The 22,113-nt window shown below is 45.9% G+C and overlaps 1 protein-coding gene across 1 annotated transcript; it reads left to right on the top strand.

Moving 5' to 3' along the window:
• Positions 1-753: 753 nt before the first annotated feature.
• GNB5 (G protein subunit beta 5) lies at positions 754-22,005 on the top strand. Its single transcript, XM_071441550.1, has 11 exons — positions 754-1,030; positions 4,825-4,961; positions 6,444-6,485; positions 7,214-7,290; positions 8,745-8,877; positions 12,453-12,596; positions 15,595-15,686; positions 15,811-15,859; positions 18,273-18,369; positions 19,288-19,454; positions 19,951-22,005. The coding sequence occupies exons 1-11, from the start codon at positions 919-921 to the stop codon at positions 19,960-19,962; spliced, it is 1,062 nt and encodes a 353-aa protein (XP_071297651.1). The 5' UTR covers positions 754-918; the 3' UTR covers positions 19,963-22,005.
• Positions 22,006-22,113: the final 108 nt, after the last annotated feature.

The raw sequence follows: 22,113 nt of genomic DNA, 5'->3' as shown, positions 1-22,113 counted from the left end.
CTCCCAGTACCCCCTACCCACAGGAGTATCAGTGAGTGATGGAGCTAAGATGGGACTTGGTAACCCTGGACAAGATCTGTCTTCCCAATCTGGTGTTTTAAAATGCCATTGGGGTGACCGATGGCTTTTTCTTACTTCTTTCTCCCACATTGTGCAACTTGTGCAAACAAGTTTAGGTATGTAGCAGAAAAAGCCATTGGTATGTGTTTCTGTGGAAATGAAATCTTTGGGCTGTGAAGAGGGCCTGGGATATGTGTAGGAGAGGGGCAGGAGGTGAGGCTGGTCCAGCTGCCCGCCCGGAGAGTGGGATGCTGGAGCAGGGGATGCTGCAGCCGGCAGGATGGGGATGGGGATGCTGCAGCGGCAGGATCGGGGATGGGGATGCTGCAGCCGGCAGGATCGGGGATGGGGATGTTTGCAGCGGCAGGATGGGGATGATGCAGCGGCGGGATGGGGATGCTGCAGCCGGCAGGATCGGGGATGGGGATGCTGCAGCGGCAGGATCGGGGATGGGGATGCTGCAGCCGGCAGGATCGGGGATGGGGATGCTGCAGCGGCAGGATCGGGGATGGGGATGCTTGCAGCGGCAGGATGGGGATGATGCAGCGGCGGGATGGGGATGCTGCAGCGGCGGGATGGGGATGCTGCAGCGGCAGGATCGGGGATGCTGCAGCGGCAGGATGGGGATGCTGCAGCGGCAGGATGGGGATGCTGCAGCGGCAGGATGGGGATGCTGGTCCCCACGGTGTGCGTGCTCAGGACTGGCCTGGACGTCAGCGGGAGGGGAGGGGGAGCCCGGGCCGGCTCCGGCGCCGTTGCTGAGGCAGCAGGAGCCGCGGCAGCATCCCCGGGAGCCAGGCTGGCAAACTCCTCCTCCCTCCCGCTCTCATCCCCGCTCTCCCCGCTTCCTTTGCAAAGATGGCAACCGAGGGGCTGCATGAGAACGAGACCCTGGCGTCGCTGAAGAGCGAGGCCGAGAGCCTGAAGGGCAAGCTGGAGGAGGAGCGGGCCAAGCTGCACGACGTGGAGCGTGAGTGGGGCCGGGCGGGGCGGCCGCGGGGCCGGAGCGGGGCCGCAGCGGGGCTGGGCCCGGCCGGGAGCGGGGCCGGGGCCGGAGCGGGAGCGCTGCCCGGGCTCTGAAGGCGGACACGCCGTGCCCCGGGCTCCCGGACAGCGCCGTGCCGTGCCCGTGGCTCCGGGGCGGGGCAGGGCCTGGGCCGGGCAGGGCCCGCAGCACCCCCGGCGCTCCGGCCCGGCCCGGCCTGGCGGGGCTGGGACCCTCAGATACCCTCGGCACGGGCCGGGATTCGCCCGCACGCCGTCTGGGTGTAGTGTCAGCAGCCAGGAGGAACCCCAGCCATGTGGAAGTTGATAGGAATTCGCTTTAATGAGGCCGGGATTTCACCCGAGGTGTGGAAGGGCTTAAAAAGGAGCATTATTTCCCAAAACAGCTGCTCTGCCCCTCTTCTGCCAGGGAAACAAGTTGCAGGGATGCGGTGCTGATTCAGAGGTGCGGGTGAGTCAGTGCTGGAGCTGTCAGTGTGTAACTCACCGTGATCAGCTGCGGCTTCAGGATCCGGGGACAACCCAACAAATGCGATGGACAGAGCTCAGCCCGGCCCTCCCCCTGCCCCTTTCAGGAAAAGGAAACTCACGTTAATGGAGCTTTTCAAATACGTACTCACAAGTTCTGAGATATAAAACATCGTTTTATTATCATGATGTCATTTTATAATTACAACGATACATTGCAGGGTTTTGTTTTGGTTTTGTTTGGGTTTTTTTGCTTTTGGTGGTTTTTTTTTAGAAAAACATGTAAGTTACTGTTTTTGTCTGAAATCGTGTAGCTCACTCTATCAAAAATATTAGTGGGTCATTAAAACTTTTCTTTCATGTGTCCCGATGCCTTAAGCATTGAACAGGACTCTTGAGCTTCTATCCAGTGACTTGGTTTTAGTGTTTTGTAAGAATGAGGGACTGAAAAACACTTTTGATATTCAGGTTGGGAAGGATTACAATAATATATATACATATATTCTGGAATAAATAGAACATTTTCTTGTCTAAGTTAGACAATCATGTTATATGAATGTCCTGTTAATCAGAATTGTTAAACAAACAATGTCCTCATTACAGAAACATTACCACAAATCACCATATTCCTATAGTACCATTTCTGTATCAGAGGTGGCAGGGTCTTTGGTTAACAGACCTCTTAAACATATTCTTAAACCCATTTTTGCTCACAAAATTTTACCTGTGATTACAGTGACACTGTAACTGTGTGTGCCATTGAAAGTCGTGGGATGTTCTTTGTCATATATAAAATCTGTGAATTTCCATTGGAAGGCTGTGTTTGCAAAGCCATTACAGCATTTCTGAGACAAAAGTGTTATGCTGCTGTAGAACAATGCTCCTTTATTCTGTATCAGAGCTTTTTACACCTAAATTATTCCCAAGTACTATTTCTGCAGAGTTTTTAAGTTTCAGAATAAGGCATCATTTCTGATTTTTGCGTGGTTGGTTTGGGGTTTTTTTCTTTCCCCTAATCTAAAATTGTATTTTCTGCATTCTTTTGCTTGGATCATGACTTTCCCTCTGTGGTTCCCAAAACAAATAGCTGGCTGAAATAGGATTGCCCTTATTTGTTCAATTGGTTCTAAACAGCAGCTCTCAAAAATGTGCATAGAAAAAGGAAATGCCAAACATGCATTTGGTTTGCAGTCTTATAATTTTAAGGAGTCGATTCAAGAGCTTAAAATTTTGGGTATAGGCAAAAGTTTGTTCTGTTTGTGTGATCCATGGATTTTTAGGGCCAGAGAGACCATTAGACCCAACACAGAAAAGATCAAAGACCCAAGAGTATCTGCATCAATTCCACACCTCCTGTTCAGGCCAAACAATGTTTTAAAGAAAAATAGGCAGTTTTATCTGGACCTCTGTAAAACTACTCAAGCTGTTTAGTGGCTTTAGCTAATCTATTTGTCTGAGTGCATGATTTTCCACTATCTTTGAACAATATTGGTGAATGCTTTAAAATAACTGTCTGACTCTCAACCCTGTGCTGGGCAGGAGCAGGATTATTATGGCTGTGGTTGGAGATAAGCATCCTCTGGGAATCAGTGAGGCTAAACCAGACAATTTCACAGAGTCTCAGCTGCATTCACATAATGGAAACCGTTTGTCCAGAGTCTGTGAAACATTTGTTTTTTCAGATATATTCTGGACACAAGCATCTTTCCAGCTGCCATAATAACCTCCTGTCCTGTGTTTCCATGGCTTCTGATTGGACATTTGGCAGGTTTCTATGGGCAGTAGCAGGGGGAATGTATCTTTTCCTCAGTGGGTTTATATGGTATTTTCTCAGAAATTTGCTTCTGACTTATGGGCAAGTCATGAGGAATGGTGGACAGCGCTTGTCCCCTGGCTCAGCAGAGATTTCAGCTGAGAGCATTATTCTGGCACAGCCTGTGGGGCTGGTGGCTTTGAAAGACAACTCTTGAAAAGGTAATCCACTAGAAATCAGTCTCTGCCTTGGGCAGAAATTGCTTCACTGAGCCTGTGCCAAGAAATGATCTGGAAATTCAGGATGCCTGCTCTCTCACTGTCACAGCCCTTCCCAGCCCCAGAAAAGTGATGAAGGGTGAAGTAGCAAGCAGCTCCAAAGCACCACCTGCCATGGGGGTGTGAAGCTCAGTCTCCAGCAGGGCAGGGAAAAGCTCAAAATTTCCTCTTCCAGCTCATTAAAGCATGTGAGCTTCTCCATTTATTTCAGAAGGTTTCAGCCAGGCATTGCTCCCACAGCCAGCAGCAGCTGGGTCATCTTAGGTTTTGGTGTGGATCAGCTCTCCACTAGACAGAGTAATTCTTAATTCTGGTGCCAGAGTCTCCAGCCTCAGGATCTCTACTCTGCTGTGGGACTTGAAGTGAGGAGTCTCACCCTCCCTGTGTGTGAAGAGCTGCCCCTGGGTGCTGAGATGTAACATGGCCCTACTCAGCTCCACACTGGATGAACATGCTGGAGGAGGGCCAATAGGTTTCCTCAGATGGCACTATCTCCCACACATTTACAGGTGCCCCAGCTTGAGGCACCAGAGTTATATGAGACACCTTCTAGTTGTGTCAGCTGCATGAATTTTATGACAAAGTTAGTTTGCACAAGCAAAAATGTAAATTTGTTGGGTTTTAAAGAACATCAGCTGAAAGTACTGCTATTAAATGAGGTACCAAAGAAATTACTTCACCAGAGGATGCTGCTCAGGAAAGTTGTCTGCCTGCCCTCTGTTTCCCTCTTTTGTAGAAGGGACATCCCACAAAGTCCTCGATGCCCATAGTTGTTGTTGAAAAGTTGGGTAGTGCACTCTTAGGGCAAATGTCCAGCTTCCTGCTCACTCAGAGCTGTGTCCTGGCCACCAGAAGGGATGGCACAGCAGAGTCACCAGTGCCAGTACCTGTATCCCACTGCACCAGCCCAGGGCTGCATCTGGCTCTCACCTCCAGAACACCTGTCTGTCCACCTGCAGGCCTGAACATTTCCCAGTAAAGGAGGGCAAAGGGGTAATCTGTTTTCCAGTTACACTTGGGTAGGATGGTCTGCAAGAGCTTCAGCTGCTACATCCCTGGAATTCAACCCTGAGTGAGTCCATCCTTGTCTTTATCCGGTGAATATGTTCCTGTGCCACCCACCTTGGTGTTAGCCACCTGCCAGCTCTGGAGCAGAGCTCAAACTTCAGGGATTAATCCCTCCAGGGACATTACTCATAAACAGATACTTGCCAGGGCAGAGCTTTGATGAAGGGCTCTCTAACCATCAGCTGTCTGCAGTTCACCAGGTGGCAGAGCGTGTGGAGGCACTGGGACAGTTTGTGATGAAGACCAGGAGAACCCTGAAGGGCCATGGAAACAAAGTTCTCTGTATGGACTGGTGCAAGGACAAGAGAAGAATTGTGAGCTCTTCCCAGGTATGCTGTTGGGCACTATACAAATCTTCTTGCTATCAGATGATACCTGGGATTATTGTAAATGTTTTCAAGATGCCCTGAAAGAAGTTCATTGGCAATGTGTTTGTTCAGGGAGTGTAAATCTAACCTTTGAATCATTGGTACACCTCTTGTAGCTAATACCCTAAATATTTCTTGTCTGATCATAACACATATTTTCCCATATTCCCGTCTACAATAAAAAAATAGACTCGTGTGAGGCTACATCTATTTCCTTGTTCTTTACAGATAAAATACTTAGCAAATTTTTCAGGTTATGTGTTCAGACAAAATAATCAGGAAAACAGAAGAAATGTTGATTTTTTTTCTCAGAGATTTCTATGCACAGAAATTTTTTCTGCGGTCTGTATGATTGATATGACCTTGAAAGCTTCAGATATCCTGCCAAAATTACTGCATTTAGTTGGGCATTTTGAGAAACAGTCCTAACACCTGCTCAAGACCAGTCTCATAAGCTGGAGGAGGTAATGAGATAATTGCTTTCTAGATCCCCTGGTTCATCCTGAGCCCAGTATGGCAGTGAGTGAGCTTGTTGCATCTCACAGCTGTTCACTGACCTACATGAAATCTGTCAGGGGTCTCACTTGAGGGATAAAAATAGGCAATCTGCATTGCAAGCCACCTTCACTTACTGTGAGTTTTTACCATTCATGGTGATCTCCACAAAGAGAATAATTTAAATATTTAATGTCACACTTTTTAAAGTGGTTAAAATGTTAGTGTGTAGATCAGAAAACTGAACAGACAGGTTGAAATGCATTTTTTACTCTATTTTAAGAACTGTAGGTCCAGGTACAGAAGCAGTTGTTGCTCAGTAATAAACATTTCACTTTCATGATACAGGGAAGATTACAATTTTATGTGCAAAAGGCAAAGTAGCTGGCACGAGTGTAGCTGGTGTACACCAAGTGATTGTGCTGCTCTCTGTACAAGGCTCTGTGATGGCTATTTAGCTGGTTGTATAATGGATAATTGAAGGTTAAGTAAGTGTAGTGACAAGTAAAGTGAAAACCAGGATCAGACTGGGAAGGGAAGATGAGTAGACAGTGCAATATCCATAAACAGTCAGTTGGGGCAGGTGAGGGCTTACAGGTGGCAGGTTCCTGAGGAGATGGCCCTGTCTGTGGCATGTGCTGCAGGGAAAGGAAAACTCACAAGGCCATTAAGAGGGAAGAGAAAAACATTGAAAAATAAATTGGTCTTTTAATCAAACATGAGTCATCTCAGAGAGGAGGAGATACACTTCTCTTGTGGCAGGTACAACAGCACTACTGAGAAGTGTCTCCTTGGTGCTTCACTGTGACCACTGTGCTGTTGTTGAAATAGAGACAAAAGGACATAACAGACTGGGGAGAGGAAATGAGCAGCAGAGTTTTCTCCAAGCTGGGAAGCAGCCACATCTCTGGAAAGCCTCAGTTTCTCTTTCCCTGTGCTTTCATTTAGGATGGGAAGGTGATCGTGTGGGATTCCTTCACTACCAACAAAGTAAGTGAAACTTTACAAAATTCTGTGCTTAGGGCAAATGACACTGGGATTGGGTGAAGGGCTCACAGGTGTCACAGGAGGCAGTGGGATAATGGGATAAAATGCAGACTTCCACTAGCACCCCACAAAAAGGAGCCCAGGACAGGTCACATCCCTTCTGACCTGTTTCTGAGCAAAGTCCCTGACAGGGCTCTGGGGTTTGTCATGGTCTCCAGTGGGAGAGTCTGATCCAACCTTTTTGCTCACAAGGGAGGCAAAGCCCAGCCAGCAAAACAGGGGAACTTTTACTGGGCACTCCTGTAGCAGGAGTAGTGTGTGATCTGGGGATCCTTCAGCTGTGGTGTTCACTGTGAAATGGCCAAGCCCTGTCTGGGCTGCCCTGCCTGCACCACACAGATGAGGAAAAACTACTTGTTTTTAACTCACTTTTACATGTGCAGCAGTGGGGACCTTTCACAGCACTGGATGACCCAATAAAACATGCTCTGTGATCAGTTTGGGGCTCATAAATAAGGTGGAGAGTGTCAGAGAAGGACTGACCATCCTCCTGCTGCATTCTGCAGTCAGGGTTGTTGATTTACATGTTGAGTTATGGCTGGGGAAAACACCTCTAGCTTGCACTGACTCTGAGGATGTCCCACAGAACTACTGAACTGATCACTCCCACTGTTTCCCCTGCATGGACTGGAGGAGCAGTGAGTCCCAGTCTAAAGGGTGCTGTGTTTCAGGAACACGCCGTGACGATGCCGTGTACCTGGGTCATGGCATGTGCTTATGCCCCTTCTGGATGTGCCATTGCTTGTGGGTAAGTTCCCAGCTTCCACAGAGAAGCTGGATTTGTTGCAGTGTCCTGGTGGCTTCAGAAGCTGAGAGATAGAAGTTTGCATGCTGTGATTGTGGGTGGAAGGTCTACATTAAGTGCCTCTGATTCTATTTCCATAATGGCTCGTACATATTATCTGCACTGACTTCAGTGCAATAACATTTGTTGTGTAAGCATGGAAAATAATCCTCTTTCAGCATTTATATCATGGGTTAGGAATTCTGCATGCATGCAACTTCCCTTTCTAGTGTGGTTGTCTATGTTGGATATATTTTCTAAGGGAAAGAGATTTTAATTGTGTTCTTACTTTGCACTCATTTTTTTATGACATAGAGGTTCATCATTAATGATTACCAGTGTGTGAATAGATCTTGCTAAGATAGGATGGGGAGAAGTAACCCCATCCTTGATAATCTTGTGGTTTTCTGAGGGCTTGGGTTTGAAAAAAATAAGTTTATATAGGGGAAAAAACAGAGATGAAATGTTGGCAAAACATCTCGTAAGAAGGAACTGGGTGGATCAGACAAAGCAGGCTTGGGGTGAGAGAAAGGAACAAAGGGAGACTTCAGGGTGCAGCTTGCAGACTGAGACAGAGAAGCAGACTCTGTGTGGAAAGGAGTCTGGAAATGGTTTTTGACTAGAACCCAAAGAATGGTAAGCAAGCTCTGTCTTTACACTTGCAGCAGAGACAGGGAGTTCATGTATACATTGCACCTAATTCTGTATTTCTGTTGTGGTGTCAGTTAAGTGCCGTGCACATAATGTTAGGCACAGAACCAGCAACTGGTGGTGTGCCAGGATCCCAGGGACCAGGGCAGGACTGATCTACCACAGCTCTAGGAAAGAGGCAGATATAAGAAATGATTCCTGGGTCTGACACAGCTTAACTGGTACAACTGTTCAGGAGTGGGGCAGCAGCTACAGGGGTCAGTGCTTCTGTTGCCTTTTATCTGAACTGTTCTATAAGTTTTGTCTTCACACCCACTACTGGCTGTGCTGCCTCTTCTATATGAGCTAGATCACATTTGTTAAGGTAGGTGTATAATGATGCTGAAATACTGATCTTTGCCATGACAGATGTCAGCAGAAAAATGGCAGTTTGGCTGCATGTGAAACATTAACCCTGAGGTGGCTGCTGTCACCTCCCAGCTTATACTTTTGTGAGGTTTCATTCAGTGCCATTTATAAACTCGATAAGGGTGAAAAATACTGAGGCGCAGCTGTTCAAGTTCTGTAAAGCAGCCAGGCTGGTGAGGCAGCTGGGGCTTCCCTGCACAGGGAGATCCCACACAGCACAATACAGGGAAGTCGGTGCTTGTAAGGGTTTGGCAGCACTGCACTGACAGGTGGTGTCCTTCTTATCACCACTTGCCTTTTGTCGTTGCAGTTTTAACCAGTTTTCCTCTCTCTGTTACTGCTATTATTACTCTCTTCAGTGGCCTGGACAACAAGTGTTCTGTGTACCCTCTGACATTTGAAAAAAATGAAAATATGGCTGCAAAGAAGAAATCTGTTGCAATGCACACGAACTACTTGTCTGCCTGCAGCTTCACTAACTCAGACATGCAGGTAAATGCGTTCCCTACCCACTGCTCACCATCACCTAACATGAGCTGCCCTCAGGTGCAGTGCACGCGTCCTCCCTTGCTCCTGGGGCACCCAGGGCCACGTCCTGCCCCTGCAGGAGCTGCTGGAACACCCTCACAGGGGACAATGAAGGTGCTGCAAAAGCTGATGTAAGGAAATGCTTGTCACAGCCTGTGGCCAGGCTGCCCCTACAAGGGCCTATGGCTTCTGCGGAGGGAGCTCGCTGGTACCTGTTTGTTCTCTGCTCCCCAGTTTGTGCTTTTAGGAGCCCAGACTATTGCAAATAGTTAAAACCTGGTTCAGCCAGGACTGGGTTGGGTGCTGTGCCAGCTGTTGGTGACTGTGTTGTTTGCCTTCTCTGTCCTGGACATCCGGCAACATTTGCTTTTGCTTTCATTCAAAGTATTTTTTATTTGTATCAAGTGATACAATTGAGCTTGAGCATGGCCCCACAGGGTCATACCTGCTGTTTCTACATGCAGTGCTGTGTTCCCTCAAGGGAAAGGAGTAATGCTGTTCTCATCTCACAGGCAGTGGGGTAGAGCAAGAGACCCACAAAGGGAGGTGATGGTAAAGCCAGGAACTGAACGCAGATCTGAGACCAAGCCAGCCTTCCTCTCTATTGAATATCTCAAAGATCTCTTTCTCTAGGAACACAGAAGATGATGAAAGGAGCCAGGATAATCCCCTTGTCCTCTCTGGTTTCTGAATTTAATTAAAGCTCTTCTCAGTGCAGCTCTGCAGCAAAATAAGTGGCAGAATGGAGCATTTTTATAGCTCTCAATGTCAATAGAGCTGCTGGAAAGGGAATACCATGTCCCCTTCTTCCAGATATTTGGAGCTCTTCTGAAGGAAATATCAGCTCCTGTTGCTTCTATTTCAGGACATGTGAAGCCGAGAGCATGTTGTTGTTTGTCACTCTCTGGTTTCTGTAATGACTCCGAGGTGCTAATTTAAGTCCATTGCCATGGAAACAAGTGGTGGAGGTACCAGCACTAAGGCTTGCTTAGCCCTGACCTTCCTGTGCAGGAGCTGTGTGGAATTAGAGTCTACATTAAGTGGAATGTTTTTGATGAGATATAAACCCAGTTTTCTCTTTTCTTGTCTATACCTAAATGCTTTGAGATTAAATCCTATGACAGGAAAAATAGCAATTTTTTTTCATAATAAAAAAGAAAGAAAACTTTTTTTTCCATATTAAATACAGCAAACTGCATTGATATTGAAGGTCATGTATTACTATTGTTAAGTCACAGTAGATTAAAGTGCTTTATATTTAACAAGTCAGAAATTTTTCTGAAGTCTTTAAAAAGAAGTTTTCTTATGATTGCTAGGCTTGTAAGTGATCATATGGCACTGCATGTTATTATTCAAACAAATACAAGCAACAGGATGGTCAAGCTTCTTTTAGGACACTGTTATGTAGCAGATCCTAGATTTCTTATATTCTAGAGAATCCCAGATTTCCTAGATTCTTCTAGAGAATCCCAGATTTCTTATATTTTTTTCATTTACATAAAGGCATCAGAATTAAAACTGTCGAGAATTAAAACTGTTCAGTAACTCTGAGGGTGCACAGTGCAACAAGTACATTGTGCAGGAGCTTTGCCAGCTGTGTGCAGAGCAGCTCTGCTCTCACAGTTTGCACCAGGAGGGATGTGGTGCTATCCTGGAGCAGCTCCAGCATGAGGTGGAGGTGTCCCCCAGCCCCGTGTCCCCACAGCTCCCACTGCTAGGTGCTGCCAGGGCTGCAACTCTGCCCTGAATGCTGTCTTAAACTGCAGCTCACTTTGCCCACAGAGGTGTGGAAGACTGGGTAGGAGTTTAGGGCTTAGTGTGCTCATGGGCAGTGCAGTGGAGAGAGGAGATCTGGGGGTGGCTCATTGTGAGTCATTCCCAGGCTGTGGGTGCTGAAAAGGGGGGTCCCATCCTTGCTGCACATCATGTTCCCACATGGACCCCGAGCTGCAGGGCTGGGTGACCCACACTCCTTGTTCCCAGTGCCCCATTCCAGTCTTGCTTGAGAGAGCCTCCCTGCTTCAGTGAGCAGAGAGCCAGGGAGCCTCACTTCCTAAATTAGGTATCTGCAGCTCTGTGGTGTGATAATGCTCCCCACGTGACAATGCTCCCTGTGTATTAATAGCAGCAGTTAATTGGGATCTCAAGTGTTTTGCATAGGGCAGGCAGCCATGCTCCCAAGTGTGGCAGGGCTAAGGAGCAACCCTGAAGTTGAGTCCATATAATTTCTCTTTAAGCATTAGCTGGAGCTCTAGGTTGCCAACAGACCCTTCCCTTGCACCTTTAGCCACTCCTATTCCCTTCATATTCCCTTCTACAGAGCAAATCCTCAGAGCTGAAAGTCTTCATTCCTCAGCCAAGTACAAACATTCCCCAGAACAGGGGAGTTCATCTAGGCTCAAAACTGGCTGGGAAGACAATTCAGGACTTTCTTCTGCTATTATCATCTGAGAGCATTAGCATCTTTCTGCTGTAGGATTTGGAACAGTCTGTTCTGCAGCTTTGCAGACCTCTGTTTACGGGAAGAATTTTTGGAGCATCTGTCAAACATGTTCAGGGTTTAACCTTTATGCAACTCTGTGAATGGTTTTGTGACTGTGTGATCATTTTCTTCTTGAAGAGAATTTTGTTTTTAACTTGTAACTACCCACTGGGATCACTTGGTTTCCTCACCAACCATGAGAAAAACCTGTGTACAAAACTGAGAGCCCTCCTACGTTCACCCTTGCTTCCTTCCACACCAGTGCACAGGGACTCTTTCAACCTACAGAATTTGTGATTGCATAACAGTTTCGGGTGCCAAGGGGAAATTTTGAACAATTGAGCATCATCAGGATTTAGCCACAATAACAAGCTCTGATCACATGTGCTTTCTACAAGTACTGTAGCAGATGGGAAGCTGTGAGCTGTGTTTGGGCAGTGTATGTTCAAGCCCTTTCACACACAAATGGTTTAGGACAAGTGAGAGCTGATGGACTTATCAAACAACTGTCTAGACAGGCTTACTTCCCTTTCAGAAAATCCATGTCTTAAGCCAAATTAATTTGGTTTAACCTGACTATTTCAAGCAGAAAGAAAAGAAAAAAAAAGGAGAGTTAAACAGGTATACTTAACTCCAAGAGTTCTTCCATTTACCTGAGCTGAATTCCAGCAGCCAGATATGGATAGAGTGAAATACAGAGGCAGACAGGAATACCAGTATTGTTCTGACTCCTTTTTAGAGAATATGAAAATGCCAGCAGATCCTTACTGCTGTCAGTTGTGCACACCCCACCACACAAAAGTGACCATTACTGAAACATTGTGTAGGGATAGTGGTGTCCATACAGCTCTCTTTTTCACTCTACTTTCTTTCCTTAAAAATAAAAACTATAAGCTGTACTTAGCTGTACATTGGCTTATGGCTTTGATTTATTGCCCAATATTTCATTAAATTAAAGCTGTCCTTTGGTGTTTGTGTAGGATGTCAGTTGTTTCTTTGTGACCTGAAGGTCATCTGCTGATTCTTGTATTGTGACTCTTCTTCCCACATCCTATAGATCCTGACAGCAAGTGGAGATGGAACTTGTGCTCTATGGGATGTTGAGAGTGGGCAACTTCTACAGAGTTTCCATGGTCATGGAGCTGATGTCCTGTGCCTGGACCTGGCCCCTTCTGAAACGGGAAATACATTTGTGTCTGGGGTAAGCAGGAGCTTCCTCTCATAATAGAAAACTAAGGATATAGAAGTGAAAAGGCAGCAAAGTGGGAGTCTCATGATGTTATTGAGAGAGTGCTGGAGTGTATGTTGGATGCCCCAGTGCAATCCATTCATTGCAAGCACATTTTCCAAGCTGGAGCAAATTAAACCCCTGACTGTGGGGTCAAACCCACCCAGCCAGTCTGACTGCAGTTCTGCTTATTTAGCAAGTTACACCCCACATCAAAGCAATCCAGCTCGAGATCAAAAACAACGCCTCTGCTGGGAAGAGGAAGGCTCAGAGTTGGAGATGGGGCTTCTACCACAGTGGAGGTGTGAGTCCCTGTGGGTGGGAGCCTGGAACAGCAGAGGACCTCCCATACTTTGCTCCTTCCCTGTGCCCAGATCTCTAGAGCCAGATGGGGTATGACAGGCGTCAGGTTGTGCTCAGGGCATCCAAGGGGGGTTGCAATAACGTGTGTGCCACCGTGTCCCCAGAGTCAAGGGGCAGCTTGGGCACTGGCTAACCCCTCGTGCAAGCTGGAGCAGGTAGATGAGGTGTGGCCACATCTTCAGCTGTTGCTGAGTCCTCTGTGCCTTCCAGTGGTACCAGAGGCATTTAAAGCCTCTTCATCAGTCAAACACTCTGCTCCCTGTCCTGGTGCCAGGGAGCACACAAACCTCACTGGGGCTGCAGGACTGGACTGGTCAGGGAGAGTATCCAGGGCATCTTCCAAATCATGTCCTGCTGCTGAGGGATCACTGTTCCCAGGCAGCTGAGCCATTGGCACACAGCCACACAGCCTGGTAGTGAGGCAGGCCAGGCATAAAGGTGGGTGGGATGGGGCTCAGCTCCTTTTCAAGGTGATCTTAGTCTTTCCCACATTAGAAAGTGAGTGTGCAGATGAGAGCTGGCAGGAGCTGAGAGGCCAGTTGCTACCACTAACTCTGGTGAAGGTACCAATAACTTTGCTGGTTTCTGAGCCCCACCAGCACTGGTGGATCCTGTATTTGATGATGGAAATGGCCCTTGTGCCAGAGGGTGCCAACCGTGGGTTAGGGGTGCTTGGAGTCCTGGTTTTATCCCTACACAATATACCTGGATCTCTTCTGTTATGGCTCTTTTGATCAAATCTGGCTGGCACATCAGGAGCAGAGTCCAGCACGCTGGCCCAGCTTGCCTGCTGGTAGCACAGCTGCTCTGAAGCGTGACTGAAAGCTAATTCCATCCAAGTGCCTTACTTCTCTCGGGTTTTCCTGTCACCAGGCTTGCTTCCCAGAAAGGATAGGTTCATTCTCCCTGGGAACAGCTCAGCTTATTATAGGGCAAGGAATCACAAGCAGCTCTGCTACTGCTAAGGGAATATGTCATGCTTGTGTTGATGGAGCAGCTTGGGCATGTCTGTGCTTACAGGCATTCACTTAATTCATCACATGCAAAACACCACTGCAGTGAGGACCTGTCTGACATCGTGTCAGTGCAGGTACAGGCAGAACAGCAGGAAGGTAGAGTGGCATGGAGAGATTCCTGAATACTGGGCCTCTGTGGTACAGTAACCTTGAGCTGGAATAAGCAATGTCAGTCTATCAGCATGTGGGCTGGGTGCTGTTACATTTAATGACTGAACTGAAAATTCCAGCCCTCCTGGGTAAGCTCAGGGCTGTCGTGCTCAGTGCCCTCTGAGCAAGGCTCCTCAGCTGAGTTGGGTATCACTCAGGGAGTCCGTCTCTCCACAGGTGGTGGTGGCTGGTTTCTCCTTCAAAACCTTAGGAGTCAAAGCACCAGCTTGTCAGATTGGTCTTGCTCCCAAACTCCCAGAGGGGTCAGTGAGAACAGTGCACATGGGAGCAATATGAAGGGCTGGGCTTGGGATGTGGTGGGGCTTGAGAGGGAAATATGCTGGGTCCAAAATATTCTTTATCCTGTTTGGTTTCCCTGGTGCAGAAATCACAAGCTGGTGCCCAGGAGCATTACATCTTTTAAATAATGGCATCTTTACTAAAAACACTAGGATTTCATTATAACAACAGAATTTTTAAAAAAGAGAGAGAGAAATATGTGAATTGTGAGGAAACTGTTTAATTTAATTAGCTATCATATTTGATTAAAATAAATAACGTGTGGCATGGTCTGGTGAGCAGGGTGCTCTGGCTCAGCAGAAGCAGCAGCCACCTGGCCTGCCCTGCTCTTCCCAGACAGCCTCAGAGAGGCTGAGCCCCTGGAGCTCAGCCTGCCTGCTCCTCAGCAGGGGCAAGTTTATTAAAATCTCCCATCACTCTTCAAAGCAAAGTCCATGTTCTTTTTCCTGTCACTACAACTGTGACAGCAGTGAGACATTGCAGCTCAGAGCTGAGATGGTTCTTGCCCCAAGGACAGTGTAGACTACATGGGCCAAGCCCCTTGCCCAAGGAATTCAGGGTGCTGAGCACTGAGTGTTAAATGATCCTTTCAAAGCACAGCTTGGAAGGGCGGGTTTTGGCTTGAGGGTGAGATGAAGTGCTGCTATGCTGTTTTTCTCATCCCAACCACACCATCAAGCGTGTGGGTGCAGAGCTCTGACAGGGGATAACCCTGGTCAGAGGCTGGGCTAGAAACCCTCTGGATGCACTGATTTAATTTTCTCTTTCAGTGTATGAAAAGAACTAGTTATAAAACTTTAAATGCTGGATGCTGGTATTTTATATTGGTTAAGTGGTCAGGGAGCAGGTCAGTTGAGCATCTCTGTGCTGTGGTGGGGCTGCAGACAGAGGTAAGGCAGCAGCACAAGCAGAGCAGGCTGTGAGTGCAGGGCAGCTCCAGCCTTCCTGAGCAGCTCTGCTCCCACCTGCAACTGCACAGCTGAGGTACCACTGCAGCCAGTTCTGGGGCTGCTCAGCTGGGTGAATCTCAGAGCTGTGATGTTCAGAGCTTCTGAATGTAGTGAGCTTGATGATGAATATCAGCCACAGGAGGGGTGAATGTCACCATTTGCACAACTGCAATGATTCTTTTTCCTTACTAGGGATGTGACAAGAAAGCCATGGTTTGGGACATGCGGTCTGGACAGTGTGTGCAGTCATTTGAAACCCATGATTCAGATATCAACAGTGTCAGGTCAGTGTGTTTCTGGGAGAGGACACATTTGCAGTGTTGGGCAATGTGCTGCTGATTCTATTTCTGAAGTCTGAGCTCATCCAAGTAATGTAATGTGTTCTGGTCTTCTTTCACTTGTGCACAGATATTATCCAAGTGGAGATGCTTTTGCCTCTGGTTCAGACGATGCCACGGTACGTTAATTCAGCAACATAATTTAGGAAAATTTTGTTGCTTCCCAAGTAAGATTTTCTTAAAGACTAGGTCACATCCACAGAGGGCTTTTAGTGACTAAACTGGGCCTGTGACATCAAATTTGCAGAAATAATAATCCTGTGAGGTAAGACACTAAATACCATATATAATGTTCTAGGGAAAATCACACAACACTGTAGGTCACTTCTTCAAACTTCTCTACAAGACATACTGTCCAAATACTCATTTCAGATTCTCTGTGTCTGAAGTTTCATGACTAAAATTAGTTGTCTTACTGGAAGATATTTGGCTTCACATAGCTCTTGGTCACAGCATGGGAGGAACCAGCTGAAATGCTGCAGCTTGTGTCAGCATGTCCCAGAAAGCAGAAGGGCTACGGGCTCCGGGCAGATGTGGGTGGCTGGCCTCTGCAGCCCCAGGGTGGCCTTGGCCACATCACTGCAGTGAGTCACTGCATCCAGGTCATCCTAGATCATCAGCCCTTAATGGATCTCACTTATCTATGAGCAATCTGCTAGGAGGGGCTCAGAATGCATTGACAGGTAAATTTAATCAGCACAATGTATACAAAATGTCCTTTACCTCTGCTGCCCTGTGCCCCTGAGTGATGCTCAGGGCTGATGGCCCTCCCTGCAGCTGGTGTGTCCCATGGGGGACCAGGCTCTGCCCCACCACAGCCCTGCAGGGCCTGAGCTGGCAGTTAAGTGTAGCATGAGAGCAGATGATGGGGAGGCACCTGGCACCTCATTTCTTCTGGTAATTCAAACATCACACTGAGTCACCTGGGAGCAAAGACTTTAGATAAAGTACTCACTCAATGCTAGCTAACATTCCTTTTGTCTTCATTGGATGAGGAGACATTCCAAGGCTCTTTGGAGAGAGTGACCCTGATTTTATGTTTTGAAAACTGCGATTAGAAGTTAATACCTCTAGCCCTATGGCGAGCCAAGTGGCTCTCTGCACACTTGGATGCAGTACTGTGAGCTCTTGAGATGCTGAGGGAGTGATACAGAGAAATTGTCCCATCATTAAATTCCAGTGAAAACACTCTTTCACCACCCAGTATCACAAGTTCTTACAAATTTATTTGCTATTTTTTTCTTTTTTAACCATTCTTGACACCCCTGACTCAAGCAGGAGAATGGGAAATTCCAGCTCTGTACTTTTGACAGAGGTTTTGGCAGTTTCCAGCTACCTCATTCTTTAAATGAGGGGGTTTGTTTTTGCAGTGTTACAGAGTGGTATCCTTGACCTGATTTATATACTTGGGGATTCTGAGGAACAGATAATCCTGACTGGAAGTAATCCATAAAAGCGTGCTCAGATGACAGTATTGTCATCTGCGGTGACTCCAGCTCCCTGTCAGGACACTCTGATGAAATTATTCATCTGTGTGGAGCACTGGGAGACCTGGACTGCACATACCTGGCAGCTCCCCAGTGCCCTGCAAATCAAACAGCCCCTTCTTTATATGCAGGCTTGAATACCAGCCATTTTTCAATAGTAAAGTCTTAATATTAGCAATCCCATCTGGCCAGTGTTTGCTTAAGCTTAACTTATTGAGGAGGGGTTTCAGTTCACATATTTTCAAAAGTGCATTTTGATTTCAGGGCTAACAGACTGCCTTTCTACATGGCAGTGAAGTCTGAAGTCTGGCAGTGAAGCCTGATACATGATTTCCATGTCAAGCCAAACTTTGCTGGCAAATCATAAAAACAGGAAGTCTAGGTTGTTAGAGGTGATTTGGAATTTTCCATGAGAAATGAAAACCAGAGATCTGCATTAAAATGTATTATTTCACTTGAATTATTTTCACATAGGTTTTTCAAACAGAGAGGCCTCCCGGAAGGGCAGGGACTGTTTGCTCTCCTGGCTTTACTCAGAGCCAGCACTACCACCTAGGCTCCTCTGTGCCACATGGTCTGTGATCTCAACACTGATTAGAGAATTGATCCCATCTCCCAGGCTGTGGCTGAACTGTTGTTTCAGAGATTGTGTCCACATGCACCTCCCCAGCAGCAAGATGCCCTGATCAACCACAGAGGGGGAAGCAGGAGGGTGTGGGGACTCCACTGGGTACCATGGCCCACCACTCATGTCCTTCTAGGACAGGCAGGAGGCTTAGAGAAGTGGTTTGAAAAAGAAAGTTCTTCCTGCAGTGTATACAAAACAGCCTTGTGTTGCTTAGATCCCTGTTAGAGGATCCCAGTTACAGCAGCCAGAAGCAGAAGGAAAGGAGGAAGCAGAAAGAAGCAGAAGGAAAGAAGCCAAGCAGCCGCTTCCTGTGATGTCTGTTAGGCTGCACTTCCCACTCCCATTTTTTTCCAAATATTGTAGCCAGTGCTTCCAGTATTTGCTGAGGCATGTGTGTCGGTTTTGTTTTAATCCTAGTGTCGTTTATATGACCTTCGTGCAGACAGAGAAGTAGCAATTTATTCCAAAGAGAGCATCATTTTTGGAGCATCCAGTGTGGACTTCTCTCTCAGTGGTGAGACTTGAACTTTGGAGGTTATCTTATTGTTGAGATTTGAGGGGAACTGTAGAATTTTTCAGTTTAATTTAATAAAATATTCATTCTTAAAAGTTATCAAAAGTAATAAGTACCAAATGCATGGAAGCTTTCTTTTGCCTCTGTAAAAATAATTACTCTTTAAATAACCTAGCTGGCTATTGCTTCGTTGTAGTGATGAAAAGTATTTTCCTGGCCCTACTGAAGGCAGGAAATATTTTGCCATTAACTACAGCTGGGCTAGAGTTTCACAATAATAATGAAAAACATTTCAAAGGCAACATGAAATGTAGCTAACTATTAAGTGCAGTTTTTAAAAGGATAACAAATGATTAATAGTAAAAGTACATTAGAGGGGTATGAAGAAAGAGACGTTGCCACTTTTCACTACAGATCCTGAGAGTCTTGTCTCTCCTGTCCCAGCACATATGCAAGCTCCCCAGCAGTCACCCTGCGTGGGGGTGAGTGGGTGGTGTACTGCCCTCCTCCTGGAACTGAGGCAAACCTCTCTGTCATGGTCACAAGCACCACAGCTCGTCCCGTTGGCAGTGAATCACTTACCAAATTGTTAATCATTCAAGCATTTGTGTTCAACTTCTGTGTAAAGTCTGAGTTAAGCATTATTACCCTGCAATAGCTGTTAGAGTGCTCTTCGGTCTGTCACGATTTGAAGTCATCCCCCACCTGTAATTTAACTAGAATTTACAAAGCTTTTAAGTAAGTAACTATGTTTCAGCATTTAGCCTGGACAGCTCAGCAGCGGGCAGGGCTGTCCCAGGGGCAGGGGACGCAGCTGTCCCAAGGGAAGCAGTGGGCACAGAGTGGGCTGTGGCTCCTGGGCATCGGTGTCCTGCAGTCAAGGAATGCTAAGAGTGTCAAATGTCATTGTCTTTGCAGGTCGCCTGCTGTTCGCAGGCTATAACGATTACACCATCAATGTGTGGGATGTGCTGAAGGGGTCCCGTGTGTCCATTCTGTTCGGACATGAAAACCGTGTCAGCACCCTGCGGGTCTCTCCCGACGGGACCGCCTTCTGCTCGGGCTCCTGGGACCACACGCTCCGGGTAAGCGCTGGGAGAACTGCCCCGGCTGCTGCTTTCTCCAATTGTTCACTGAAAGAGAACTGCCCCGGCTGCTGCTTTCTCCAATTGTTCACTGAAAGAGAACTGCCCCGGCTGCTGCTTTCTCCAATTGTTCACTGAAAGAGAACTGCCCCGGCTGCTGCTTTCTCCAATTGTTCACTGAAAGAGAACTGCCCCGGCTGCTGCTTTCTCCAATTGTTCACTGAAAGGGGGTGAAGGGGAAGGGTTGCTAGGGGAAAACTGCTCTAGGGGAACTAAGGAGGGTATAAAACAGTGTAGAAGATGAACAGCAAAGCCAAATAAAAATCCCCACTAAGTGCTGGCGGAACTGCTAAGTTTGAGCTTGCTGTTGGGTTACATGATATCATTGCTGCTGATACTCTGTACCACTAATGTGATCGGCTTACCAATGTTCATTTAAAGTTTGTTGGGAGAGTCAGGGTCATAAAGAAGTGTTCATCTCTCTCTCTTTCTGCAGATCTGGGCGTAACCTGAGATCCTGTATGCAGAATCAAATGAAGACTGAAACCCTGGACTACAAAAACTGCATAAAGAAGCCGTTCCTCAAAATCAAATATTCACTACAGTCCAAAAGAGTGACATTCAGCCCACAGATTAACACAACTAGGTAGAAAATGTAGTCTGCTTGAACACATAGCAAACATCAACTTGTAGTAAAATGAAATGTTTTAATTTTTTTTGAAACTATATTCTTTTATTAGAATTAGTTTCATTATTTATAAAGGGACTTTTCTCCAAAGTCACCTGTATCATAGAATTGAGTATTTCAGTGCACATTATGTATTTATTTGCATGCATTTAGTTCCTTTTTAAGTAAAAAAAAAGTCCTGATTTTATCAGGATAAAGCAAAAGGCTTTGGAAACATTCCGTAGTGGCATATTGAATTTCAGTGTTGAAAAATGGAAAGAGAAACAATTCTGATACTTTATGATGGTGTTATGGATGACTGAACCTTGGTGGTAAGTAGAGGAGCAAAGGACCTACTGTGAAGGTACTGGCTGCTGTCATAGAAATGTATTTTTTGTACAGAAAAAAAATCCCTTCAATCCCTGTTTTTTCCTACTGTCTTTTTAGATAGAAATAAGTATTTCATCTCTGTTACCTGAATATAAAGAATCTAAATATATACAAACTTATAAACAGCAAAGAGGAGGGATATAAACATGATTTACATAATCATGAGGTAATACTTAACCAGTAGTTTCTTAGAAATTTTTAATTGTATCACTTGGTGAGTGAATTTTCTTTTACTTAAAGAAATACTACATGCTAAGCACTAAGGGATACTACACGCTAAGCATTAAGCACCATTATACTGATGGTCAAATCTTTTCCAAGTCAGTCATAGTCATTCTATGACCATGATTCTTATTTGCATTTTGAGCAGTTCATGCAACTTTGGCAAGGCAATGTAGCTTAAATGTATATTAAAGCAGTATATGCCCACCTTAAGGTCCTTCTGCAATGTTCATGCAAATACAGGTGGAATCATACAGTCCTTACTGTCACAGTCATCTCCCACTGCCATGAACATGGTTTTGTCTTATTTGGACTTGAGAGTGAATAACAGTGAGCTGTTGGAAATCTGCTGTGAGCCACAGTCCTGCCAGTGCTTGATACTGAGCTGACCAGAGCACGTGACTCCATCTGATCCAGGAGTCACTGCTTTTCAGGAGAGCAGGACAGCTGGCCACATTGCTGGCAGCACCCAGCCCTGTGTGAGCATGGGAATGCCATAAGGACTGGCAGGACCACCCCACACAGAAGTGATGCTCTAGAATCAAGATTTAATTAGATTAATTAATTATGGAACCATTGTGAGATTATATCTGCATTCATACATTGAAAACTATTGGGGCTAGAGTGTGTCAGCTCTGCTTATACCAACAGGTTCTGAGTCTCAGCACAGGCACAAAGAGCTGGAGTAATGCTGGGGGCTTGCACAACCTGCCCTTTGAAATGCAGGTGGTGAGGTACAGCTCTGAATATATCATAGATATGATTTGTATTTAGATTGGAACAAGAGAAAAGCTTACTGGAATGAACCTGTTTACAAGCTCACTGGTCACTAGAGTTTAATGATAACATCCTCACTCTATTTGCAAGTGGTATTTTTTTACAATTATATAAAAATCATATTAGAAACAAAGTCTCCTCATCCATGAAAACCTTAGGTTCTGTGAATCCATAACCAGTTAACCTAAGACACTGACATTTATACCAGCTGTCCATCCCAAATGGAATAGGTCAGCTGTTTTCACTTGGAAAAGTCAACTCTGATGCTTTGCAATATTTGTGGCAAACTATCCCTGTAACAAACTGAATGCACTATGGAAATGTCATATAGAACTCACTGTGCAATATTGAGTCAATACACTGTACACATTGGATCAAAAGATTAATATTAATGTTTAGGTAGTATTTATTGGCAAGATGTTTGTTTCAAACATAATACATTGTGTGGATACTTATGAACAGCCTAAATACAATAAATTGTATTTTACATATTGAGTATGTAGTAGTTCTTCCCGTTGTTTAGGTATTTTTAATGGTAGCTATTTTTTTTTTCTTTGCTTTTTTTGACATTAACTTTTTGCACCACACAGTTTCTTTAATGAT

Source organism: Agelaius tricolor, unplaced genomic scaffold (genome assembly GCF_023055355.1).
Source record: "Agelaius tricolor isolate 1412-34295 unplaced genomic scaffold, bAgeTri1.0.p SCAF_16, whole genome shotgun sequence".
In the NCBI taxonomy this organism is placed as follows: domain Eukaryota; kingdom Metazoa; phylum Chordata; class Aves; order Passeriformes; family Icteridae; genus Agelaius; species Agelaius tricolor.
This window is presented reverse-complemented; position numbering and strand designations above follow the sequence as displayed.